At 52.6% G+C, this 27,638-nt stretch overlaps 1 protein-coding gene across 1 annotated transcript in view; it reads right to left on the bottom strand.

Moving 5' to 3' along the window:
* PRKN (parkin RBR E3 ubiquitin protein ligase) overlaps positions 1-27,638 on the bottom strand; it is a 976,089-nt gene that overhangs the window by 381,517 nt on the left and 566,934 nt on the right. The window contains exon 5 of the mRNA XM_036024958.1: positions 23,418-23,501. Coding sequence (XP_035880851.1) covers positions 23,418-23,501 — 84 coding nt within the window. The remainder of the gene's footprint in view (positions 1-23,417; positions 23,502-27,638) is intronic.

The following is a 27,638-nucleotide window of genomic DNA, read 5'->3' on the forward strand; positions in this document are numbered from 1 at the left end:
GCACACGGTGCCGCATTCCCGGTCTGTCTGCCGGTTGAGCGGAGACCACGCGGTGGGGGCCTGGCGTGCGGTGCCGGGCTGCCCGGGGCCCACGCCGGTCTCCCCGGTCACAGCCTCGTGCTCTGGAGCCGGGTCTCCTTCCTAGGTCCCCTCCTGCTGGGACTGCAGCACTTAACACACAGTTACTCTCACATTAAACGGGAGGAAATTTAAATGAATTTTCTGGACTCCACAGAGTCTCCAGACAATAAGATAGTGCCTGAGAAATCCTACGGCTTTATAAATATGTGCTGTGTGAAGTTGTCGCAGGGTCCATTTCCAGCCGATCCCCCCGCAACCCCCCCACAAAATGCCTCCACAGGAGCGGGATCTTCAGGGAAATCAGTCTGTGGATGTAAGTGATTTATGGTGTCAGTTCATGTTTCCAGAGAAGGCTCGTGTGGATTGAGTGTGTGTGCGTTTGGTAATTTCCGCCACAACACCATGATCATTTCTGGGCCCTTCGAGGATGGAAACCATTCCATTTTATTTTGAGCTCTTGACACACAAATGTGTCTGATGAGCAGCGGGCAGATTCCCAGGAGACTCAGGGGCGGGGGAGAGCGGGTCCCAGCACCCTCGGCACAGAGTGGCCCACAGCCTGCCCCTCCGCCCCCGTCCGCAGCACAGCCGCGTGGGCGTCCAGGACTCGGCCAACGAAAACAAGGTCAGCAAGGGCCTACGGACAGCCCCGCCGGCGTGGGTGTGAAGTGGACAAATAACCCCGGGGGCAGGGGGGGGGGGCACCTCTGCACTGGCATTGGGATGGGAAGCCACTTGTGCCCACCGAACTGCAGTGGCGACGGCGGGCATGAGCGTGTTTTAGAAACAGATCTCAGCTTTGCCTGAAAAGCAATGTTGCTCTTTTTTTTAAAGATTTTATTTATTTATTTTCAGAGAGGGAAGGGAAGGAGATAGAGAGAGAGAAACATCAATGTGCGGTTGCTGGGGGTCATGGTCTGCAACCCAGGCATGTGCCCTGGCTGGGAATCGAACCTGCGACACTTTGGTTCGCAGCCCGCGCTCAATCCACTGAGCTACGCCAGCCAGGGCAAAGCCGTTGCTCTTTTTTAAACACGGGGCTCTGCCTGTCAGGAGGTGTCATCGGTCCGAGTGCAACGCGGTGGTCGTGTGCCAGCGACACGAAGGAGAAAGTGGAAGTTGACCTGTCTTACGTGAAAAGGACGTGAGGTTCATTCTTACAGGCTAACAATTTAGAGGAAATATTCTATCATCATCATCATCGATCACAAGCATCATAGCACACACATTTTAGGCAAGAAATCATAGCTACTAAACACCCCAAACCTCACCATTGCGGAGAGTAATTTTTTGGCATGACGCATGTCCCTGGAGTGAGGGAGAGGAGGTGTTCTGAGAATACATTTCAAACTAAAAACTGATAACGAAAGACTGTGCTTCATGGGCAAGAGCTTCTTGGCCTCCAGGAAGTCTGAAATGAATCGGGACCACACAAACCTTTGGCAGAGTCATCAGTTAAGTCTTGTGGCAGAGCTGAGCAAGGAATAAATCAACAAAACATTAGTAATCCATCTGCGCATTGCACAGATTTTGGCAGACAACACTATTATCTTAATGCTATGATGGTGGGAGGGGAAGTGAGTAAGAAAAATGGCTCCACGTCTCCCAGAGGCCGGCACATGGCTCCAAATCAATTTAAATTTATAGCTATCCTGGGTTATCTGTAATAACCTCATTTCACAAACACTAAACTTTGAATACCTTTTTTAAAAAACCAGAATCGATACACATCCAGGCCACCAGGTGCCCTGCTTACATGCCATCCTGCCCCTGCCAGAGCCGAACGGAAGGAACCCTCCCATAAACAAGCCAAGTCTGAGAGTTAGAGCTGTCGATATATCTTCAGATGTCACTCGGGGAGTATTTATATGAATCCTCACACTTCAGCGAGACACTATAAAAAGTGAAGTTCAACTGAGAAAATGACCAAGGGAAACGAGGCATAAGTAAATTGTCTAAGGCTAAAGCACCGAGGGTTTTTTTTTGGCAATTTTCAGGGAGGAGGACAAGAGAACTACCGAGATCTCCGTGAAAATCCCTGTAAATTCCAGGGGCTGGCAATGAGTTGAGAGACAAGAGACAGAGGCATGTACCTGCGTCAGAGAGTTTCGCACAAGGGGGTGGCCCAGCAGAAACGTGAGCTTGGATGCTGTGTGTCTGCTGCTATGGTCCCCTCGGGGCCTCCTCCTCCCTCTCCACATGCTGCTTTCCGCCCCGGGAGGCTGACCTGCCTGGCTCCGTTGGGCCTCTGGTTGCTTCTGCTCCACGGGAAACACCAGGAGAAAAGGGAGTAAGGGCTGGGTGGGTCTATTCCTCGGGCTTCACAAAGCGTAAGAGCCACGGCTGAGAACTGAGCAAGGCAGCCACGCACACCACACTCAGGGTGAGTTTTATGCGATTGCCTCCCATCGGATGGGAGCAGAAGCTGGAACGGGAGCCCCAGAGGGAAGCTGGAGTGAGCGGGGCCATCACGGTCACACTCAGTAGCTTCCGTCCGTCCTCCGTGCCCTGGAAATGCAACACCGAAGGGAATGCGTCCCGGTTCAGAATAAAAGAAAACAGGCAATAGGAACAGAAAAATGAATTCAGAGAGTATGTTGCTGGGAAAAAAGGTACCGTGGCCCTCCCTCCCTGGAATAACAGCGTTGGCTTTATAAACAAACGTCATCTGCCTGGCCGGACAGCGCCCGAAGGACACTGTGTCAGCACAGGTGAAGGGCTGACCGCACACAGCAGGGAAGGGCTGGCTACACCTTTGAGAATCAGGGGACACCCTCGACGTAGCTCTTATGGTCCACGACCGGAACACGCTGTGCGAGGAAGATTGTAAAGGGGATCGTAAAGAGGAGACATGCTACTGTGCCGAGAGTCAGACCTGGGGCCGCATGGACACTGGGAAGTGCCTGGCTGGCGTAGCTCAGTGGATTGAGCGCGGGCTGCGAACCACAGCATCGCAGGTTTGATTCCCAGTCAGGGCACATGCCTGGGTTGCAGGCCACGGCCCCCAGCAACCGCACATTGATGTTTCTCTGTCTCTCTCTCTTTCTCCCTCCCTTCCCTCTCTAAAAATAAATAAATAAAATCTTAAAAAAAAAGAAACTGGGAAGTAGAAAGTTCGCCCCCAGGACACTGTGAAGGCATGAGCACATTTCATACGCAGGGGAGAAAAACTTCATTCTGCACACACACACACAAAACTTCAGATGAAGGAAAGTAAAACTTGACCATCGGCACTGCTGTCTTTCAATAACTGAAGGCGGAAAAGGCGGGAAAAGGGGCAATGTCACGAGGAGGAGAAGCTGAATACGGAACGCAGACTTGGTGAGTTTTTTTTTCCTACTGACCTCTGTAACACACCCTGGAGATAAAAATTGCTCTTCACGGGCCCAGCGGGTGTGCGAGTGAAGTGAAAGTCCCCTAGCTTACGGCACGGTGTGTCTGTAAACTGCGGTCAATCCAGCTCTTGGGGTGACTCATCACGTCACATCAGACAGTCGCTAGTGGAGCCCCCAGTTGTTAATCTTTAAAACGAGGGGGAGGACATGTGCCACGTGGGGTTTCTGTTGGAAGTAAGCGTGATCATGCATGAAGGATATGTGTCCCAGTGAGTTGCTATCTGTCGCTGTCACGTCACGAACATTGGGAGAAAACATGGCTCGGACCAAACGACAGAAAGTCGGCCTTCAGCGTGAAACTGGGAGCTCTAACCATTGAAGCTGTAGTTAGTTCGATACTCCAGGAGAGGTGAGTCCGCTAAGTGCAGCCCTAACGATGCCCGTGAGGGTTGTGCACCGGAAACCGTTTTCGTCAGCAGAGGCTCGGCGGCGCTGGCTTTGGTGTCTAATTAATTTGATGTTTTCGCCATCACGTTAAAGCACCCCTTTGAGAAAATCAGGCCTGTCCTATTCCGAAACTGCCTGTCACAGCAAGACTCGGGGCTTTTACTTTTCGTAGTTAACCTTTGGCTTCCTCTTTTTTTTTTCCCTCCTGTAAGACAAGTGGTGTTCTCTCAAAATAAACCGATCACCGCGCGGACAGAGACAGAACCAGAGAGCTGCGCCCCGCAGAAGGGGAGGCCCCTGGCAGGGAGCGTGGGCCGCACAGGAAAGGACAGGGCGGTGCCCTGCAGGGACCCCCCAGGGCCGCCAGGGGGCGGGGCGGGGCGGCGAACCCCAGGTGCAGGGCTCCGGAGCCAGCGGGAGGCCGGGGCACCGGCGCAAATACAGGGTCCGGCAGAAGCAAGGCCTGCTTGAGTGGGGTTGCTAGGGTAACAATCCGGCCGTACCGATAGCTTATAGTTTTAATGTGAACACGTCATCTAAAATGCCAAGTGGTGTGCTTGAGTGTGACATTGTCGTGCTATAGAATAACACGCTTACGATTTCGTAATGAAACGGGGGCGTTATTTGTGCCACTGTATTTTCTTCTTTGGAAATGTGGTTAAAGGAAGGTCTTTGACACGAGCAACGATGAAAACCATTTCTGAATGAGTGGAAGAGTCTAAATTATACATTACCTTAAGACAAAAGCATTTGGATAATTCGCAACCCTGTGTGGTCGCACAAAGCCAGGTCCCACGACACGGACCGCCGTCCCTGGGGCCTGCTTTAGAAAAGGGGCGTGAGTGATCCGCGGCTGTCGACAGGACGGACAATTGTGGTAAATAAACGGAACGTTCCCATGCGGTTTGTAAGTCTAATCGGCCGCTCGTCATCGTCTCCAGGAGCCCCTGCGTACTTAGGGTTGCCCCCAAGAGCACAGGAGTGATCTTGAACGTAGCTCCACGCCATTGGATACATCCAAAACAAGCGGGTTCTCTGGCAGGGAGGCTGCTGCTTGAAGACCTCACCAACACCGTCTGAAACTCGAGGTGGAAGAGAACATCTGACTCGCTCCCTGCGGCGAGGCACCTGCCTTTCCATCGTTACTTCCCCATCCCTCGGCCTCGACACCCTGCCCGAACCACCTGCCAGTCTTCGACATTCATACCGCCACCTGGAAACATCGCGTGCTCCTCTGCAGAGTGTTACACGCTTCCGTCTGCCCACTCGGGTGACCGACCACGCTCGGTTTATTCTTTAGGTCATGCAACACATCAGGGTGAGCCACTAAGATGATCTCCCTGCTACAGGACCATAATCCCTAGGGCTGAATTTTTATCCCTGCATTTATATTTTATAGAAAAAAATGAGTTCCTTGAAGAGAGACACGCGGATTCATCACCTAAGCTCGGACTGTTGCCTTCGCCCGGCTCTGTTCTCCGCCCTTGGGGTCCGCTAGGATTCTGCTTTCAAGAAACAAATGACAAAGTGCTCCGGCTGTTCTCGCGCCGTTAGAAGCCCAAGGCCCGTGGAAGGCGTGGGCTAAGGAGCTGCCCGAGGACTTGGGTGAGCACCGAAGGGCTTCCGGCTCATGCGTGCCTCGCAGCCCCCCCAAAGCACTGGGGCCCGGACTGAAAGGCGCAGTTCACACCCGGCGGTGCGGGGCACACGCAGCTGAGACGCAGCACTCCAGCGACTCCCCCGGAACGTGGGGGCTCACTGCGCCGCTGTGGGATTCATCCGCTGGGCAGGGACGGGCCTGAGCCGCGGCGCCCCCTGCCCCTCGGAGCCGCTGGGATCTGGTGCGCCCAGGGACGCCGAGCGAGTGCTGCAGTCCGCAGCAAGACCCTCATCTCGGGCTCCTCGTGGGCTAGAAGGTGCACTCGCAGCCACTCAGAGGCGCTGTCCGCTTCGGTTCCGTGTCAGCGGCCCTGCCAGTGCGTTTGTGTTCGCAGCGCGCTCCAGGGAGAGTGGTGCAGGGAGGGACTGTCTCCCTGCAGGGGGCGGAAGGGCATCCCGCAGCGGGTCTTGGGAGCAGGGACGGAGCTCATGTGGTTGGTCTTGTGACAAACCCGTGGACTAGATACTACTCCAAACCCTTTCCTTAGAGACGCAGAAAGTGAAACCCTGCAACGGACTGTTTTACACCCCCAGCCGAGGCGGTTAGAGAGCTGGACTAATCCTGTTCTTCCCACCCGCTTCGGGCCCTCCTTCCGAGCCTCGAACAAGGCCCCACTCGCGGCGCCCGTCCCCGTCCCTTGGGTGTCAAGATGTTTAGTACATTCTTTGCATGTCAGAAAGTTCGGTGTGCTTTTAGGTTCCACATTCCATGCGGATTCACTGTAAGATCCCCACGTTTTGGGATCACACAGGGGCGGGCAAGAAGAGGCTTACAGTGTTCCTCCCATGGAGAAAGTCACGTTCCGGTTGTGCAAGAGCCGGGTATCATTGTTACAACAACTGTGCTCCACAGATTCACAACTGTGAACCTGCTTTTGCCCACCCCGTTTTGTGGGAATGGGATCTAATTATTGCATCAATTCTGACATGTTCCGATGTTTATAACCACGAAACATCCTACACTGAAGGTTTGAAACATCCCAGAAAGTAATAATTTCTAAGGTCCCCCCCCCCCCCCCCGGGTATTTATCCTGCTGGAAAACTGTTCTCATTTCCTCTTATTTTCAGTTCCTTCCTGCGGGCACGACAGCCCTCTGCACACTCGTGTCTGTGAAACGGTCCTTGGGCCGACGCAGAAGAAATAGCGGCACTTCCCACGGTGCTGGAGACCCAGGAAAGAGAAATGCGGCAATTTCTTGGAGAGCCAGTCCCTGCCCCTGCCTCTGCGAAGCCTTCCTGACCTCGGGCAAACGTAGTCGTTCCCAGTTCGGGGTTTCCCGTCGGTCCTGCCAGCTCTGCACATTGTTATTATGCTCTTTAATATCTTTTTTTTTACAAGTCTGTCTTTCTTCCCAGACAGCAGCCAGCTGAGAGAGGGCAATGTGGCGTGCTTCCGTCTGTTCCCAGACCTCAGCACAGTTCCTGATGTGGACTAGGTAGGTGCTTCCTATGGGACCCTGGGGAGGGGGTAAGGGCGGGGGGGGGGGGGGGAGGCAGGAGGGAGGGAGGAAGTTCCGAAAACACGCAGGACAGGAGGGAGGAAGAGGCTAATTACCTCAACTTGCTGTGTGAATTGGATGCAGACTAAATGCTCCGATACAGGCCAATACATGTGTGTATCATGTCCCATTTTGCCGCGGTTAACTGACAAAGTCCCCTCACGCATGGAATGTCATGAGAGCAATTGATAAGCTATTAATTGGTAATAAAAACAGCCACCCACGACTGAGGAAGTGCCTGAGATGCGTCAGGTGCTGTTAGTTGCTTTGCCTGTACATCACCTAATAAAATGCTAAAACAAAAACAAACAAAAAAACCCTGACAGCAGGGAGTGGCACTGTTCTCTGCGTGAACAGGGAGGGACGGAGCCAGGGTTCAAGGTCCCACAGCGAGCAGTGCCTGGAAGGTCACTGTCACCTCGCTCTCTCCTGCTCTGCTCTGCTCCCTTACTGACTTGATCCGAAGCACATAAAAAAATAAAAACAAGCAGAGTTCTTATAAATTATTAATTTCTTCTTGCTCACAGGCATTTCTGGAAAGTTCCATTTGCTTAAGAAAATTACATAATACTCGAAAGAGGGTCAGAAGAATACATTAATTGGCCTTAGAACAAGTAATAAAGAATACTGAAGTACTAACCTCACTAATACTTAACTTTCCTAAAAGTAATGTTTTAAGTCAAATAGAAATAATATTTTTTAAAAAAACCCTATTAGAACACGAATGATAACGCCATCCAAATTGAAACCTACTGCCTGTCTATAGTTCAGAGAATAGTAGTTTTCCACCTCACTTTCCCCTGAACTCTACTCTGTCAGGTGAGGAAAGTGAGCGCCCAGCACAGGACGGTCAACTTTTAGGGGATTACACGTTAGTGGCTTGAAATTGCTGGTTGAGCAGGAACACTAGGCGATAGCTTGCACGAGGTACGTAATCAACTGCTAAAGAATTCATCTGGGGGAGTTAGTTTTTCGAGACACAGTTCCGAAACGAAGACATGAGCTATAACTTGCTGCGATGTAATTAATACTTACATTACATTCTCTCTTGACAATATTTCTCTGGGATGATGTGATTAACTCATGTATTAAAATAAATGCATGAAATTTCTTTCCAAGCTTCATAAGATTTCTAGATCACGTGAAAAGATTAATCTGTTTCAATACTAAAGAAACATGCGACAATGATTTGAAGAACCTATACTAGCAGGTATTAAACACATTAGAATGTGTTTTAGGTTAGAGTAATCCCAACACTGTGGCTTTGGAGGGGAATCAGTGGATGAATGCAGCAGGACAGACTCAGAAATACGACACCAAAGTTAATATAATATAAAGAGGTGATTTATTTCAAATAAGTGGGGAGATGTGTTCTATTCAATAAATGATGCAGAAAAAGCAATTTGTAGGTTTTTGTTGGTGGAATATGTAAAATTAGATTCATATAAAATACTTCATGCTAAAATAACTTATGGATCAAATATTTTAGAAGATAAAACCATAAAAAATACTAGAAAATATTTGCAGTAAAGATCTATAACGGCCTTGGTTGGTGTGGCTCAGTGGACTGAGTGCCAGCCCACGAACCAAAGGGTCGCTGGTTCGATTCCCAGTCAGAGCACATGCCTGGGTTGTGGGCCAGGTTCTCAGTAGGGGGTGCACAAGTGGCAACCACACATTGATGTTTTTCTCCCTCTCTTTCCTTCTCTAAAAATAAATAAAATCTTTAAAATAAAAAGGATCTACAATGATCTTAAGTACTAAGAAAATAGTGCCAATAAGAATGATTTCAAAGGTATAATCCTATAAAGAGAACAGTACGTTAACGCCATCAGAATGTACAGAGGAAATAGCTCTAAAACACCATAGAAGACTTGCAAATTAAAGTACTTACTGGTGAGACTCTTTGCAACATCTACAACACACAAAGGGTTACTATAGGAAATGTTTATAAGTGTAATTATAAGAAAATGGTTGTAGTAATGAGCAATAAATAATAAAAACATACTCAGGCATCCTTGTAATGGGAGAAAGGCGATTTAACACGAGATGCTATGTTCCACCCGGGTAACCGGCAGAGATGCAAAATAAAGAAAGCAAAGCACCGAATTTGAAACGATGTGAAGCAGCCCCCCTCCTCCTGCCGTTGTAGGGAGAGCCCCCACTTGGTGCAAACATTCTGGAGGACCTTTTGCAACGAGGTGTCAAAATACTGCACATGTAATATCCCTTCTCACAGCACCTGCTCTTCTAAAACTGCATTTAAAACTGAACATAAGGAGGGACACAGATGCCCTGCTTTTGCAGTAAAACGTAGAGCAGCTTATCAGTTAGGAGCTACAGCAGAGTCAACAGTACCCATCACCAGAAATGATCATGTAGACCCTTACCTGTGGATACAGAAAACGAGCACAATACACGGCGTCAAAGATACAAGTTACAAAGTAACACGAGATGCGACTGCATTAACATGCGTGTGTGTGCGCGCTCACGTGAGCACATGCATGTGATCCTGGAAACCAGTCTAGAAGACTGTTAACAGTGACCTTCTCCAGGTGCTTTGAGTAAACATGCCTTACCCTTTCCTTTATGTGAAGGTCTGTTGGCTAATGTTTTACAGCCAACATTATGTTCTTATAATCAGAAAAAGCGACATATATTTTAAAAACAATGAATGAAAATGAGTTACCGTAACTTTAAATTGGACTTCTAGCACGACATTTGAAAGTGTGAGGCATTACGGTAATAATCGTATCGCCACATGGTTTCAGAAAAATAAAAATCAATGACAACACTTTTTCTAAGTCATTATAACTTATTTTTTTTCCCTCTTCAGATCAGCTGGTCCAGAATTTTATCTCTGCCACAATCGTGTATTATGTAAAATGCAAATTGAGTACATTTTTATTTAAGGAACTACAGATGTTACATTTTGTTACAATGCTATTGTCAGAGCAACTGTGATCCGTTTGAATACTTCCTGTTATTTGTAGCAAAGGCAATCAGCTGCACAGGCATTATGTTTAATTAACCCAATCCTGGTGGGAAAGTTGGAGTAAACCTAGCAAACTGAGCTCAGATCGGATCTAGAAACAGTCAACACGCCCTAAGAACAACTACGGTGGCAGTAAGTACTGTTTATGGACTGCTTACCAGGACAGGCTCTGAGGTAAGTACTTTCTACCCTTTATCAGACTTTATCTTTCCAATGCCTGAAGGTCAAGGGCACCGATACACCCATTTTGTAAGTAAGGAAACTGACAGGATGCGCACATTCTGGCCAAGGCCACCAGCCTGCATGTGTCAGAAGATGAATTCAGCCCCAGCTTCCGGGACCCCACTGCCCACGCCCCTGTCTGCCGGGCTACGTGCTAGGTTCAGCCCTTGCAACAGGCCGACGCTGTTCGAAGCAAGCCATCGGTGGCGTCCCTGGTAAGTGTGTTGTTGACAGCGGCTCGAGAAACACGGGCGCAAATCTAAGAGCCCAGGGGGTAGCCTCCGGGGACACGACAGGGTTAAATCGGATAGACTGACAGCGGCCTTTTAATGCCCCCGGCAGGACAGTGCCGTTTGGCACCACTGGGAGTATTAACTGGGGAGGTGGGCTGGAGAGTCCTTGGTCCTGTTTATTGACTGGCGTCCCAGGTGAAGACAGACACACTTCAGACCACCTCTCTCAGGCCTGTATGCTTCTACTCCGATGCTTCTTCATCGTGTTGTCGTCTGGTTTTTCATGCGAAGCCCCTCCCACAGAATGATGACGCAGAGCCATGCACACATGCCCGTGTGTCCGAGGGCGGGCGGTCTCTGTGTAATGACGTGGTCGTGCAGGACACCGCCCGGTCAAGAGTGCCCTGGTTATTGACTGTCGTGCCACGAGCCATCCTACGTGTCAGTGGCTTATTTATTTACAATGTGTTACTCATGAATCTGCATTTCAGGCACACGTTTGTGGAGCCTGAAATCTCTGTTCCCTCGGCCACGGCTGGGGAGGAGGCTCAGCGGCTGAGCGCTGGACTGGCCTGGTGGCCCCCTGGTCATTGTCATACAAACGCCATGGTTGATGGGCAGGCCGACCTGTTCAGGGCGCAGAGCACCTGGGTTCCTGAGCCACCTCTCTCTATGTCTTCGTGGCCTTTCCGTAGGGCCCCACACCCTGGTGGCTTTAGGGAACCCAGGCATCTTCCACGGGGGCTGAAGGCTCCCAGCAGAGAAAGCCAGATGGACTCTACTTGGCCTTCTGTGACCCGGCCTCAGCAGGGACACAGAATCCCTGACCTGTTCTCTCCTCTGAAGACACAAGTCACGACCCGAGCCAGGGAGCAAGCAGAGGAAAGTGAGAACCCAGCTTTGAGGGGAGCAGAGCCGGAGGATGTGCAGACACCTTTAGAATAACCACGCAAGGATGCACAGGCTGTGAATCTCGGTCAAGGTCAAGACAGGTGGGGGGTGTCCAAGAAGAGGCGGTGGGGAAGGGAGAGGAGCAGAAGGAAGAACGGAAGCAAATCGGAGAGGGCAGACACGGGGGACGTCGGGCGCTCGGAGGTGTCCCGGAGAACGGAAGAAGGAACTACTATCACGGTTCGGTGTCTGGGTGTCGGTTAGCCCGTGAACTGGACCCTTCAGGATGGGAGCTGCTATGATGTAGTTCCTAGACCTGCACATTCTTCCCGCCAGACCCCCCGTGCGCTTTCTCGTCGGGGGGCCTGTGAGCCACTAAGTGACACCTGACCGAGAGAGCGACGGTTCCTACTTCTCCCGCCAACTCTAATGAATTCCGCTCCTCCATCACCCCTGCCTCACTCATGCTCTTCCTCCCAGTTCTATTCCAGAGATCGGCTGTCGCCATTATGAAGGGTTTGGGTTGCTATGATCGTTTATTGTCGTTTTTCATTTTCATTTTCTTTTCTTTTTTTGGAGGGCCACAGTGGAAATCTCAGACAATCCTTAGGAGGTACTCCAGTTGCGAGGGTTGAAAAGGAAATGTGGAAAACTCAAGACTAAATCCTCGTTCTCAGTATCATCTTATTCTGTGATTTCTTTCTTTTTTTAAAAAAGCATGCTGCCCTGGCTGGCGTAGCTCAGTGGATTGAGCGCGGGCTGCGAACCAAAGTGTCGCAGGTTCGATTCCCAGTCAGGGCACATGCCTGGGTTGCAGGCCATGACCCCCAGCAACCGCACATTGATGTTTCTCTCTCTCTCTCTGTATCTCCCTCCCTTCCCTCGCTGAAAATAAATAAATAAAATCTTTAAAAGAAAAAGCATGCTGTAAACGGTGCATCAGCACCGGCCTTATGTGAATGAATGCCAGCTAGTAGCAGCAACCACGAACTTGTGGTGTCCAGACGCGTCCTCCGGTCTGTCCCATCTTGCCCTGAGCGGCTCTCTCGGGGTCTTATGGCTGTAGCGTCCATCTAGTCCCGTGCCCGTGGCTGATGGGCCCTCTTGGACAGCGGCCACTCCTTGATCACAGGGTGGCTGGCCCTGCGGATGCCCCAGGAGCAAACAGAAGCCACCCCCAAGGGTCCCCTCTAATCAAGCGCACTTCTGTGTTTGTACTGCGTGGGGGGGGGGGTCCTGTTCCCCGGGAGCCCAGTTCCTAACGGCGGACCTGCAGTGGTCCCACTGCGTGTCCTGGGCCACGTGGGTTTGCCTTCCCGCACATCGGACGAGATCAGCGTCTCAAATCTCTCGAGGGCGTGACTGGACCTGAGTGGTGAGCGTGTTTAAAGGATTTCATCGTTCAGGCGAGAAAATGTCCAAGTTTAAATGCATGCCCTGTAATAATAATACTCCTCACTATTAAATATTAAATCAGAACCAGTGCTCTAATGGGCCTTTATATATTAGACACTGTGCTAAGTGATATGAGTTTTAACTGCTCAAGATAAGTCACTGAAGACATTTATAATTCTTGTGAAAATCAGCGTAAATTTTAATGAAATGTCTGATGCACATGGAGAAATGGTTCTTTTTTTAATTAAAATAGCCCCTCTTTATAAGGCAGGTAAGGAATGAATAAACTAAATAAGTCTAAGGAAAAGTGATAATTCTGGGAGCCAAGAAAATACAACAGCCCCCCCCCCCCCCTTATCAGCATTTTTGCTTTCAGGAGTTTCAGAGGTCTGAACTGAGGTCAACCGTAGTCTGAGAATATCACACGGACAATCCCACAAATAAACAATTCTCGAGTTGTAAATCATGGGCTGTTCTGAGTAGCGTGACGGACTCTCCCACCTTTCTGTTCTGTGCCCCCGGAGGGGGTCACCCCTGGTCCCGAGTCCCCCCCACACTGTCCCCGCTCCCCGCCCGGCCGGCACTCGGTAGCTCGCCTAGGTTGTCAGATAACTGTCACCGCATCGCAGTGGTGTCCAAGCCACCCTTATTCTACTCCATGACGGGCCCCAATCGTGGGAGTGCTGATGAGACGTGCCAAGGAGAAGCGTGGAGCGCTTCCTTCCCGTGAAAAGGCACAGGTTCTCAACTTAATGAGGAAAGCAAAAACAAAATCCCACGCTGAGTTGCAGGGATCCGCGTAAGGAAAGCATCTTCTCTCTGTGAAGCTGTGAATGAGGAGACGCTGAGGAGGGCGAGTACAGTACGGTAAGGGCTTCTGAGAGGGAGTGAGACCGCCTTTACACGACGTGTGCTACAGTGTATCGTTACACGTGTTCTACTTAATTACTAGGGTTGTCGTCCATCTCTTCTTCCTGGGCCTCACTTGTACATTACACTTCATCGTGGGCATGTGTATGTATGGGGAAGAACATAGTCCATGCAGGATTCGGTACCACCTGTGGTTTCTGGCATCTGCTGGGGGTCTCAGGGCAAAGCCCGGGAGGTAAGAGGGGAGGACGGTGTAGTCATTTCTAAACGAGATGCGAAAATCTGCAGGTATTTTCCATTGTGTACCCCAGAGGTGAAATCCCGCTGGAACGCCTCCTGTTTCCGAAACCCAGGAAGCCTGGAGTCCCGCCTGCTCCCCAGCACTGGGTGACGCTGTGGAGTGACGCGGAGTGACACAGGGCTCCGCTTCATGAACGGAGGGCGGGGCAGGACAGGAGCTGGCCCACCCGTGGCGGATGGGGAAGGACCCACAGCCCCCAACTCAGCCAGCTCCCTGCGGACCGGACCGCCTGGCAAATAGTTCCAGCAGGTCCACTCGCCCTCGGGACGGCTGGATTCGCAGATGGGCTCCGATCTTACTGCACGTAGCAACCCCTTTCCTTTCTCCACTCAGACCCTCAGGTTTCCCTGGAAGGCTGACCTGGAGGGAGTGGCGGGAAGAGGAGGGAGGGACATCGTCCCCTCCGGTCAGCCACCTCTGGGGATGACAGACCAGGAGCTGGGGATGAAGACGGGATTCCCGTCAACCACTGACAGCCCCACCCCGAGGACCCACTGGAGGAAAGGGAACGGGCGACACGGAAGGCGGCCACACGGCTGTCCCGAACGGTCCGATAAATGCGGGGAGCTGTGCTGCCTCTCACCGGCTCTCCGCCGCCGTCTCCTCTGCGTGTCTGTGTCCAGTCCTCATTCACCTTCTTTTATGTGCTGCCAGGGAGTCAAGGACAGTAAAGGAAAGTGCATGAAAATAATCTGTTCTTGTTCCTCTCAGGATTTCCTTCTTCTTTGGTCCTATGCTAACCACCTCAGCTGCAGTCTCAGCATCAGAATACCCAAACTTCGACGTGTGGAGATCGAGTCTCTTACTGTTCGTAATCTCGGCAGGAAAACCCATGGAGGAAGTGGTAAGAAACAGGTGAAAAGGGGAGCTGCCTCGTGTCCTCGGGTGCTGCCACGTTCCAGATGCTTCCCCAAGGGCCCCTGCGACCTGCCGGTGTGGCCGCCCACCCCTCTCCCAGGAGCTGGGGCTCAGCCTGCCCATCGGAGCTCTGGCTGCCTTGCCCAGGCAAGAGCGCCCCAGCCTTCCGGCCCCAGGCAGTCGCCCTGTTTCCTGCCCTCCTAACCTGCCCGTTTCCCATCTGTCTTCCTTTGGGCCAAGTCCAAGGCCACTGGGGCTGGGAGGAGCTCCGTGGCAGGGAGAAGGTGGCGAGTAGTAATTCATGGCGGGCACGAGTCTTGATGATTTTTTCCCCTTTATTCCTGTCATTTCCTCCAGCTCAGAAAGCACCCCCAGCCTTGCCTGCATCCCCACCTGCAGAAGACCTGCCACCCATCCCTCAGGCCCCGCCTCCTCCAAGAAGCCTTCCTTCCTGAATCACCTTCGCTGAGACGATTCCCTTCTTGGAATTCCCACAAGCTCCTTCTGTGCTCGTCTCCGGGAGTTCGTAACCGGCTGCTTTGTCTTATTCCCTCTACCTTGTTCACGGAGCAAAGACCTTTTACGGTCAGTCCTTCACATCCGTCTTCACGAACACTCAGGGCACGGCCGATCATCACCTGTCTACACGTCTGATCCCTCCCTGAAATTTCCCCAACCGTGAGGGGGCCCCACAGCGAGTGTCCCCTTGTCCCTCCCGGGGGCCTGGCACAGGAGACACGCGCAGTGACCCCCGCACCTGCGCCTTGGAGCCCGACTCAAGGTCATGCCCATGAACTGCTCTCTCTCCAGCCAGGTTCCTGGCTCATGACGGCCAGTCCTTGTCTTCAGCCCGGCGCACAGCCCAACGAACAGACACCTCTTATGGGAGTAACTGTGTTTCTTCCTGTGGAAACACAGAGGTTTTGAAAATCATAGTTTGCTTTCCCACCCTTAAACGTAAGAGTCTTCTCTTCTCATAAAAACACTGACAGACAGTGACCGTCTCTGAGCTCATCTTCCTGAGATCTGAAGGGGTGATATTACCCTCTCCAGGAAGCTAACATCCGAGGATCCCAAACTCTGTTTTTTTTTTTTCCCCAAACCTCCGAGGAAGTAAATGTTTCACCACATGCGGGGCAGCAGCGCATGAAATTCCTCTCATTTTTTAAAAATTTTATTCTCCGTATGTTTCTATTTTCCACTCAAGTTTGGTAAACTGGCTTTAAGTATGTTTTGCAGCCTAGCTCTTTTTTTTTAAAGATTTTTAAAAAGATTTTATTTATTTTTATTTTTAGAGAGGGAAGGGAGGGAGAAAGAGAGAGAGAGAGAGAGAGAGAGACATCCATGTGCGGTTGCTGGGGGTTATGGCCTGCAACCCAGGCATGTGCCCTGACTGGGAATCGAACCTGCGACACTTTGGTTCACAGCCGACGCTCAATCCACTGAGCTACACCAGCCAGGGCTTGCAGCCTAGCTCTTACACACAAAACTTGATCATGGCCCTTGACAACTTTGGGGGCGCAGTTTGTCCTGAAAAAAAAACACAGCGGCGTCTTCATGAAGGGGTGTGGGCTCCCCAGAGCCATGCGTCACCCGCTTGAAGGAGCAGAGAGCTATTTCCCTGCCGAGACGCAGGCCGCACTCCCTTGCCCCATTACTCTCGACTCCTCCTTCCGTTCTTCTCACTCCATCAGCCCCCGAGTACTGGCTCGGCGGCCGTCACCGAGCGACCTCCGGCCCCTAATCCCCGCCGTTCCCGTTCAGCCTGACCTGCCGTCCCCAGGGACACGCTCCGTGATGTTTGCAGCTGCGGTTAATCTCCCTCTGCCCCAGCTCTCAGAGTTTCACTTATCAATCTCTTCGAAAATTATCTTTGCACCCTATTGCTGTCTTTTCTGGTAGCTTGGTAGGCCCTCTCCCCTCGCCTGAAACCTAGGGGTCTGGAAGCACATCTTCTCCCGATTAATCGTGATAAATCCCTTTGTTGTCCACATCTGAATACAACCCCCGCCCCCAATGGGCAAATCTGGCTTTGGAATCACTCGATGGAAAGACAAAACATTAAGAGGTAACTTTGGAAGCCTCTGGGAATAACAAACAGGTTTAAAATTGCTAGCATCGCCCTGGCTGGCGTAGCTCAGTGGATTGAGCGTGGGCTGCGAACCAAAGCATCGCAGGTTCAATTCCCAGCCAGGGCACATGCCTGGGTTGCAGGCCACGGCCCCCAGCAACTGCACATGGATGTTTCTCTCTCTCTCTCTTTCTCCCACCCTTCCCTCTCTAAAAATAAATAAATAAATCTTTAAAAAAATCGCTAGTATCTAAGTGGCGTTGTAGTATTCTGCATGATTTTCTTCTGTATACAAAATAAGACATAAATCACAACGCAGAGAATCACAGATCAGCAAGTGGAAAAAAAAAAAAACATCTCACAACCCACGCCGGCTAGAAGTTTCCTGCCATCAAGGCTGCAAGAATTAATTTCAATATTTAAACAATGTATCACAGAAACCGCACGATGGCCTGAACGATGGCATCAAACACTCAGCTAAGGTCACATCTGCAAGGCCAGGGTGCCTGTGCCGGTTCCCTGGTGCATGCGGGTGTCCGCTGCGCAAGCACTGGTTTCTGGCACCTGGTTTCCACTCCTTGCGGGTGGATTTGCTCATACAACAGTGTGCAGGAGTCTTTGACAGCACCATAAAGGAGACGGGCGATGATTTAATTTTCCCCTAAGCCGTGAAAGAGCCTGCATGCAAGGAGGCTGCGTCACAGAAAAAGGAAACTCACTTGAACTGATTCCAGGCTCCGAGGCCTCACCGACGGCCCAGGCTCCTGAACTCTACCTCCGTTCCTTTAGTGCTCTTAAAAACCGACGCCTTTTCTCATGGCGGACGCATTTATTTTCATATATCAACAACATTTTAAAATGTTTCGTTTAAATTTGCAAAATTTTAGCTGGTTCTGTAATGCAAGTATCTATCTTGGGATGTGTTCCCTCATTTAAAAAATGACTCCTGTTGTTACCACGTGCTCAGAACCAGGTTAGAAACGGACTGTCCTTGAGCTTGGTCAGTTCTGCAGAAGGTTACAGGAAGTGTCTCGCTCGTCACCCAAATTGCGTGTCAGACAACAGAGGACATTTTGTCGTGCTCAGGCACCCTTCCGTCACAATCGGAGCTCGGCTTCAAAGCTTCCAGAAGTCAATCTCATTTAGAAGTAAGAAAATATGACTGGGGGCGGGGGGCAGGGGTCAGGGTAGTGACAGGGAGACCATGTCCCTTCGGCCAAATGCCAGGCCAGAGGGCGCGGGAAGCAGATGCGTCCCCCTTTTTCTCCTGTGTCACTTCTGTCTCTGCCCTCCATCCTCCGCCTGGAGCTCCCACTGGCCTGAGACAGGAGCCAGACTCCAGGCGGGGCCTGTTGCGGTGGGCGTGGGGAGACGTGCCCCGCCCCCCTGGCTGTGCCCTGAGCTTCGCTGCAGGGGAGCACGGAGCCACAGCTCCCCCTCGGCCTTGCAAACAGAAACGGTCCTCTGCGACCCTCTCCCGACACTTGGTCATCCTGAGGTCGCGCCCGGGAGACAGAGCAAAGCCCGCCTCTGATCCTTGGGAGAGGCTGGGCAGGATGAGAACAGAGAGTCCGGACCAGGAAACCGTCCCGAGAAATCTCGAGTCTCCTCTCCGGAGATTCAGATCGGGTCTCGAACCACAAGAAAAACGACCCAAAGAAACACACATCTCTTGCAGAAGGGTAATTCATTAAACCAATTCTTCATAAGGAACTTTCTGGACGTACAATATGCAAATGCCTTATAAATAAAAATTGTCCCTATTAGGTGGCTCTTATTTGCTATTCATTTCATTTCAGCCGACGTCTCCCGAGAAGATGAAATCTGAGTCGGAGAGTATGAATATTAACTTTATTCACATGGATGTTCCGTCTGACACATTACGGAACCGAATTGGGGGAAAATGCGAGAAATAAATTGCTGTGTTGAGTAAGATGAAAACTCTCCATTTATTATATTGAATTTAATAATTACGTTATTTATTACAGTTCAGGAGATAGTTTTCAGTATCTAACTTCTTTTGAAATAAATCTTTGGGCTATTTGAAGAGGTCCTTCTTAACTGTTTCTGATAAGAACAGGGTTCTGTGTAAAAGGCTCTAACTCCTGTCAAAATCGAATGATGTGAACAAGACAGTATCGTATTTTACGTGGCATTTGGGTACATATTACTCCCCCAAAACGTAAAGCATAATGTATGCAATAGGCTGTTTATTAGTAAAACCGCTACCCTTCAACAAGTATAAAAGGAATGACCTCGGTCATTCGTTACTTTGAATGAAGGGTGCTGTGGTCTGGACGTCTGTGCCCCCCCCCACCGAAGTCACGTGTCCAAACCTACCCCCTTGTGAAGGTGTCTGGGGGCGGAGCTTTGCAAATGTGACTGGATGTGAGATAGGAGAGACCTTGGGCATGGACCCCCATCCTTGTAAAAGGGGCTCAGAGAGTGCCACCCCACTCTGTCGGGTGTGGGGGGGTGCTATGTGACCCGGAGGGGGGCTCTCCCCAGACCGTGAGTGGCCACTGCCTGAACTTGACCCTCCCCGCCTCCAGAGCTGGGAGGGATGACTGTTCGCTGCTCACCAGCCACCCAGGTTATGGTGCTCTGTTGCAGCAGCACGAACAGGCTAACTGGGCATGATTTAACGTTCTTTTTTCTTCTTCACACAAGAAACTCTCTCTCTACCCGAGACTCCGCTGCCCACCTGTCAGGTGTCAGGGAGAGGCAGGGGGTGTGGACGGCCAGGGGACGTTCGCCTTCGGCAGGTAGGACGTGGAGCTCGGGCACAGCAGTGTGCCACCTGCGGCCCGCACGCCGCGGGCAGCCCAGGATGGCTGTGAACGTGGCCCAGCACACAGTTGTGGGTTTACTCATTTTTCTTCTGTGATTGCCTGTCGCAATGTGTTTAATGTGGGGCCCAAGACAACTCTCCTTCTTCCAGTGTGGCCCAGAGACGCCAAAAGCTTGGACAGCCCTGGCCTACCTTTGGAACAGGGTGTCGGGGTTTGCCTCGGCCCGTGTGCGTGCAGAGAAAAGAAAATACACCCCCAGCCCGTGTACAAACACACAGATCTTCACTGCTTAGGGCATTGTAGTAAAATATAGAGTGAGGACTTATGCAGAAAATGTAAAGTTGTGCGTCACACCCAAAGTCTAATTAATTTCACTAATGGAGAGCAATTCTAATTGATTTTTTCCCTTTTAATCTCAAGCATGTACCCTTTGAATTGACTAGGAAATTCTTTTTTTTTAAAGTAGGCTGCCTTTCAGACCACATGCTATGTTCCTTCCTGCGATGACACCAATTATGCAAGATTAGATTAGGTTCAGATTTCTCTGTGTAAAGGTCAAGTTTATATTAGCACTCTAAAAAACCAAGGTTGAAATTACTGCTATTTCAAATGAGCTATTTAGATTACCTGTACGGGCATAAGTGTTAATTAAGAATACATTAGAAACCCCACTCCTTTCAATTTTAAGTATATGGATGTTTTATGCGAGTGATAGAAGTTAAACTTTTTTATGAGAATATAATTATAGTGTGCAAAATACTGTCCACAATTCAAAATACCCTGCAAACTTAAGTGCGATAAAGTACCTAAAAATGCCCATGTCCTCACCTCCGTGAGGCACAAATACTGCACAATAACACTGCAGGAAACACGGGGGTCGTGGTCCGCACTTCGCCACGCTGTGGAAAGTCGACCCGGAAAAGGGTTCTGAGACCCCTGCCCACCACGGCCCTGCAGAGGGTGTGCGCCTCGGTTCCCCGACTTAACCAACGGGCACCTAGTGTTCGCCAGCCTTGGGAGAAAAACCGTAGTTGAATATGATCATTTCTCTTTCTATCTTCTCTCTCTTTACAATAAAATAAGCATGTATGATTCTAACCACTCCCTTTCCATCCTGATTCAGATACATCCCCAAAGATTTGATAAACGGTACATTGTCAATACTGTTCAATCCCATATTCCCATGGGATGTTTTTTTATTGGCTAAGTGAATGGAACTTCCACATTTAGGAATCTAAATGGGCGTAAAGGATCGCATGTTGACAACAGCTACACCGAACGGATCCTGGGGCCCGGACTGGTTCCCAGGCGGCCACAGGACCCAGCTTTGGGGAAACACCCCTGCCCCCTGCTGCCGAGGTTCCCCCCATGACGAAGCCGGTGGGAGGACCCCTGACCTCTGGGGGCGTGGTTCCGGCCTGCCCGGGGAGCAGGGGGGCTCCATGAGAAGAGCTCCCACCCTGCTGTGCCCTGAGCAACTGCACACTCCCGCCCTCCCTGGGGTTCAAGGCCTCCAACCCCACGTGGTCACCAGTGGGCGTGGTGAGGAGGCGTGGGTGCGGGACAGCGAGGACTCGGCGGAAGCCCAGGCGAGCCCGCCTCGGACCCACCAATTCACGGTATTCGGTCAGAAAGGCCTTTGAAGACTCGTAGCCCTCGTTTCCTACCAGAAAAACCGCAGATGAGGGCGGTGCAGGGGAGAGTCTGGGCTCAGGGCTCCCGCCTCCTTCAGGCTCGGGAAGTGCCCCCCCCTTTAGGATTGGGAAAACTCCCTGAAGAAAGGATCCGGGAGCAGGGAATGTGGGAACGTCTCTCCTGCAGCCCCTGTGTGTGTCCCTGGTCCCACTGTGGGGAAGCAGGTGGCCAACATTGGGGCGGGGCAGGGGGTGGGGGAGGCTGGTTTACGTCATGGAGGGCGGGGACCCCTCAGCAGCCCCGCGGCCCTCCTGCTCAGGAGAAATGTGTTCACCCTTGAGGGGCCGAGAGGAGCCGCCCTTAGAAGGGGGGACGCTCCAGCTGTGACCCAGGTCCGTGCAGTAGCGCGCCCATGGCGTGGCGACAGCCACCGAGCCACGTGTGCACGGTTCAGGGCCCAGGTGGCCTCATGTGGGGGATGGGCTGGAAACAGAACTGGTTGGCTGCCGACATCGGGGGGCGGGGGGGCGGGGCAGGGCGTAGGTGGGCGGAGCCCAGGGGTCCGTGGTTACAGATCACAAAATGCCTCTCTGCAGCCCAGCTTCTCCGGAGTTTTGGCATATGAAGTTTTTTTACTACGCTGTCAGCGCAGCCGCTCTTTTGCAAAGACGCGTCTGTGATTTAATCCAGGTCTGCACGTGGAGCGCGCTGCCAGGGGTTTTGAGGCTGTGTGTCGGCCCACCGAGCTGCAAGGTAACTAATTTATGGGGAATCTCATGAATTGACACCGAAGGCGAGTTGACTATGCAACAAGCAACGGCCGTGACTTTCGGCCCTGCTCCACACAGGTTCTCCCCAGGCTGATGTGAAGCTAAACTTTCCAGACGCGAAACAGCCCATACCACTGCAGCCGCGCCCTGCCAGCTAACGTCAAGGCACGTGAGAGGCGGTCAGACTGGCCGTGATTGGGGGAGGGTCCTCACAGCACCTCGCATGACCATAAGGATGACATGGAGACCACGTGATACGTGACACGTACCACAGGGTACAGACCTATTACCACTGTTATTAAGATAATTCTATCTCCATATTAAGCATCCTACATTACATACACACTACATTTGTAAGCACGCACATACTTATAATTATACTTAAGAACCCCCCCCCCCCCCCCCCACTGCAAAATATACTCGCTTTAACTTCATCCCAGAAACAAAATCCCAGGACGGTGCTATGTACCATTTCTGTGAGCGACACACAAGTCACTATTTTCTTTCGGGATCTGCATCAACGGAAACCTGTCCCTGGTCCTTCTTTGCCCCAGGCCGAGGGAGAATGGCTGTCGCCCCTGCGCACTGCCACCCAGGGAGCCACCCTGCGGAGGGGCACGGCTGGCCCCCCAGGTCGGGCACACCTGTTGCTGTTGGCAGACTCTGTCCCTTTGAGGACACCTTAGCTGCCAGCGGGCGGCGACGGTTTGTGAACTGACACGGGCATGTGTGTTGGTGCCGGGACGCTGCTCACGACCCAGGGAAAGTGCGTGCTCCGGGATGCCGGGCCCCGGGGCTCCGAGGAGAACAGTCTGACAACACACAAGTCACAGGCACGGCCACAACGATAACGCGTTTAAATAGCGTCAGGGCTCAGCGTCTCTTGGAAGCAACATTCGCTCACATGAAACACAGGGCACCTGTTTGAGAAAGAAAAGGGACCGTGGAGAACAGGATGGCGGCCCACCTGTGGAGCTGGTCGCCCGCACCGGCCGGTGGCCGGCCCGTGCCAGGACGCGGTGGAGAAAGGCGCAGATCTCACAGCATCAGGAAAAGCATCGACACTGTCCTGCGACCCTCCTTTGCCAGGCTCCGAGCTGGCCTTCGGTCGACTGCCTGAATACCACTTTGTGAGGGGTTTAGGTGGCCACGATTCACCAAAGTCACCCGAAGGGGCCATGTCCCTAGGAAAACCACGCTGGCGGGCAAAGCCACGGGGAGAGTTTCTGGTGACTGTGACAAACGATTTTGGGAAATGTCATCAGAGGAAAGAAGAGCCCGTCAGCACTTTCGTCTGCACTGTAACGTCCCAGTGAGCATCGGGGAGCCACCAGTACAAGAACGGGCAAGACCGGGTACTCACCGCTCTGGTGCCCGGGCAGCCTGGAGACTGGCACTCGCCCCGCATCCGGTCGGGGATCAAGACATCTTCCCAGCAGGACGGGCCCTGGGGGAAGAGCAAACAGACAGGTTGTCGGTGTCCATACTGCAACTTGAATGTTCTCCCTAACACAGGCTGTACCCCTCTCTCCCCACGAAGTGACCTCGGTGTGAACCTGTGCACCCCCACGGTCCCCAAGGCCCGTGACTTCCAGGGGCCCGGTAGGTCGGGACCATTTTCGTAAGCGACACTTGGCACCTTGCTCCAAAGAGGAAGCTCAATGACACGGGGTAACCTCCCACTCCACTTCAATGTGATTGCTTAAAATCTTAAATAAATTTCTTAAATTCACGGTGACTTCAACGGACAACTTTTAAATGAAAACACACACACGTGCACATCACACCCAGAAGGACTGTTCGGGGCAGCCCTGCAGGGGGTGGGGGGCACTGCAAAGGGACCGCCTGTCAGGGGGGCCAGCTGAGCGGACCCAGCTCCCCCCTCTCCCTGGCTCCACGGAAATGGGTTGAGGAACCAGCGGACTGTAGAACCAGCGAGAAGACGGAGCACTGAGGGGGAAGAGACTCCCGCCTTTCAGGAAACGCGCAAGCAGAGGAGGGCCCCTGTGCCCTGGAGGAGCGCGAGGAGAGGGGCTCTCAGAACAAACAGAAAAAGGGCGGAAGGAGCGAGGGCAGCGGGAGACCTGGAGCCGCAAACGTGGAAAAAGTTAAGTTTCCGTCGAGTTTAATTTTCATACACAGGAGATCCTAAAATCTTTGAGAGAGGTGTCGGACCACCTACTGGAAACAAAAATCAAACCAGAGTTTTAAAGTACTTCCAACATCCCCAAAGCCTGAGGGAAAGGTGTCCACCCTGCCATCGTCTCTCTGACCTAATCACCAACCAACTGAGCAGGAGGGCAGTGCAACCGTTCTCGGATGCGGAGGCCCAGAGTCCAGAAGGCTGCTGTGCGCCTGGCAGGTCTCGGTGTTCAGAAGATGGCCCACCAGCCTGAGGGAGGGGGGGGGCCACCTCCCCGCAGCTGTGCCTGGGAGGGGGTCACGCCTGGGCAGACCTGGGTGCCGTCTCCGCAGTCGGCAGTAAAGGAAGGAGAGTTAGGACACGGCTGGGGCTATGGTGACTAACTACCGAGGACGTGGGGACCACCCAGAGGTCAGAGTTAGGGTGCAATCCGTCATCGCCAGTCAGCCCCAGGACCACCCACTCCCGGACCCAGACCAAGCGGCCACCCAGACACCCTGTCGGCCACCCAGACACCCTGTTGCTGAAACCAGCAAGACCACGGAAGGCACCCGAGGGTCCCAGCCCCTCTTGGGAGTCTGCAGGAGGCCCGCTGGCCTCCCTTCCTCCTCCGTCAGCACAAAGCGCGCCCGTGTTGTGTTGAGGAAAACCGGGGGCAGCAGGCAGGACCTGGGAGACCGGGCAGCTCCCTCCAAGACCTGAAGCCAAACCTCACAAGGAGACATACATCACGAATTCATAGGCCCTTGCGCCGAAAGCCACAGCTTGAACGAGAAGGACGAAGTGATGACAGGAAAAGGGTCACCAGGCCAGCCCGGGACTCGGGCTCTTAGGAGAGGCTGCTTCCAAGCTTGGCCCGTGGCTGCCGTCTGGGAATCCGGATGCGGGAGTCCTCCCACCCCGTTCTCCTACTGGTCCCGAGGGTCTGCGGCGTCTAACGTGCATGTGCAGACAGGGGGGTGTATGCCGAACACCCCCCTCCCCCCTGCCTGAAAGTGTGAGTGCGGACCCGGGTGCACGACGAGAAGCCCCGGTAAAACCGCTGGGCTGGGCTGTCATGGTCCTGGGGCAGCAGGCGTGACCCGGTGGGAGAAGCCGCTTGGCAGCTTCTCTGTGGTTTCCTCCGACTTCACTCTGGTGCCCTTCCTTCTGCCACGGGGCCCCCTTTCCCGAGTGTCTGACTGTCCATTGAGTCCTACGTCCACCCAGTGAATCGGCAGCCCAGACGTGCAAACAGTCTTGGGGACCCACGACCAGGAGACACATGGCTAGCCAACAAGGACATGATCCCCCAGCCACATGGAAGGGACGGGGCTCCTGACCACCCGTCTGTCACGGGGAGGAAGGGGTTCCGTTTCCGTGCACGTCCCCGTGTGGGCGGGCTCTCACAGGCTGCCACAGTCATGGGATGGGGCAGCCACTTGATGTCCAACCTCACACTCACGCCACTGAAAAGAGGACGGGGTGTGAGTTAGGGTTGTGCAGCCACATACCCACGACGGGAGGCTTGGACAACATGAAAGTGAAGGTACGAATGTTAGAATCGGAAGCAAAGGTGGGGCTAGGAAAGCCTGCTGCTTTTTATTGCAAGGGCATCTGCATAGGTGTGCTTATGTCCACTTGATAAAAAGGACCACTGGATTGAAAAATCAAAGAGAAGGAAGGCAGTGGTCCCCAGAACCCCCGCCCCCCCACCCGTCAGCCTCGCTTTCTCACCGGGAGTGGGGGATTCCATGGGGCCAGGAGCGGCTGGGACGCAGGCCCCACGTCACACTCGGTCCTCGGATGCATGCGGGCTCCGCACTCCACGTAATGAAATCCAGCGTGTGCTTGCTCACCCACCCTAGAAACTAGTGCCCCGTGGGTGTATGCCGCTACAAAGCAGATGCAACTTTGCTCCCTTCTAGTGGGAGAAAACGTGCAGGGTTAACTGGGTGATCGCAGCGTGCCGTGTTTCCGTGGTTCTGTGGCCGCAGCGTCTGTAATGACAGTCTTTGCTGGGTGTGATGGTGCCCCCCAGACGACAAAGCCCCGCGCACTGTAGAGGGGTGAATACCACGGAGAGAACCCCACCCCCCGCCCAAAGAGGGATTTCACCTCTCAAAGGTGGGGAAACTCGTCTGAAAATCCTGCAGGACACGGTGAGATACACATCGCCATAAGGAATCAGTTGGCTGCTTTTTAGAAAATTTGCTCCTTTTTACACCGGTATTGGTTACGGCCAAGGGAAATACACGGGCTCCTTGAACTCAATGGCGGGGAGGGGAGCAAGCTCGGGCCTGCTGGCCGCTCCGGCCTGAGGTTGGTTTCCTTCTGTGCGGCCCACAAGCGCGGGGGGTTTTACGTGATTGAATGGTGGGAAAGGGGGAGCGGAAGGAGGTGGCACTACTCGACGGCACGTGAGCAGTAAATGACACTCACGTCCCCTGTCCACAAGGAAGCGCGCCAGAACCGGGCGGTGCAGCTGGCTCCCGCGTTGTTGGTGCCGCTCTCCGAGGGCAGGGCTGGGTTTCAGCATAGGCCACACGACTCGCAGAGCCCAAAATACTTACTGACTAGCCCTCAATCGAAAGTGTTTGCCAGTCCTTGATCTACTGTAAATTACTGAAAACAAAACTGTGACAGCCTGTCGCTCCCCATCTGATCGCCTTAGTGTGGAGGGGCGGCTGTTCCCGGGCCCCGAGTGAGAAAGTCAGTTCGATGACAAGCCTAGAGCCCTTGACCTCTGTGTTCGGAAGAGGGGTTGCTGGGGCAGTGACGCAGGCCCTTTGAATGCGAGGAGAGTGGAAAATCACAGCCAGAGGTGACATCTGGGGACTCGTTCTGACTGATACTACCAGCAGCTGAAAACGACCACGTGGAACATTACTGGAACACAGCCACGTGATGCACGCACAACAGGGAAATGGCGCTGTGGCACGACCCCCGTTTCTGGAAGGAGTTTCTGTTTCCACCGAGCCCTGAGGAGCGAGCGGCAGTCAGACGGCGAGAGGGACGCTCGGGCACAGAAGGCAGGACCCCGATCTGGGCGGACAGAACCACATGCCACCGGCCGGCGGGGGGGTCCCCGGGGTCCCTCCCCGCACCGGATGGCACTGAGAATTAGTTCATGTCCGGTTCACCCCTTCTGCACAGCATTCTACCCCCCTTAACCGGCCACACAGCAGCTGTAGTCAATAGTCTGGCTCAGTTAAATACACAGTGAAACGGGATACTACGCAGCGTTCTGATTTCAAAGCAACGAGGATGCCAAGGTCACAAATGGTGTCTTGATACTTTTGCACCAGCTGGACTGAGTTTCACATCTAATGGGTGTTGCCAGCGCACAAGGATGGGGAAGTTGATGGATCAGAACATTTGTTTCTTACGTGTAACGCGGGAATGTTGATTGTATGGCATTACCAGTATAATACCACGCACACAGTTAATATTCTATAAATG

Source organism: Phyllostomus discolor, chromosome 4, assembly GCF_004126475.2.
Source record: "Phyllostomus discolor isolate MPI-MPIP mPhyDis1 chromosome 4, mPhyDis1.pri.v3, whole genome shotgun sequence".
Taxonomy (NCBI): Eukaryota; Metazoa; Chordata; class Mammalia; order Chiroptera; family Phyllostomidae; genus Phyllostomus; species Phyllostomus discolor.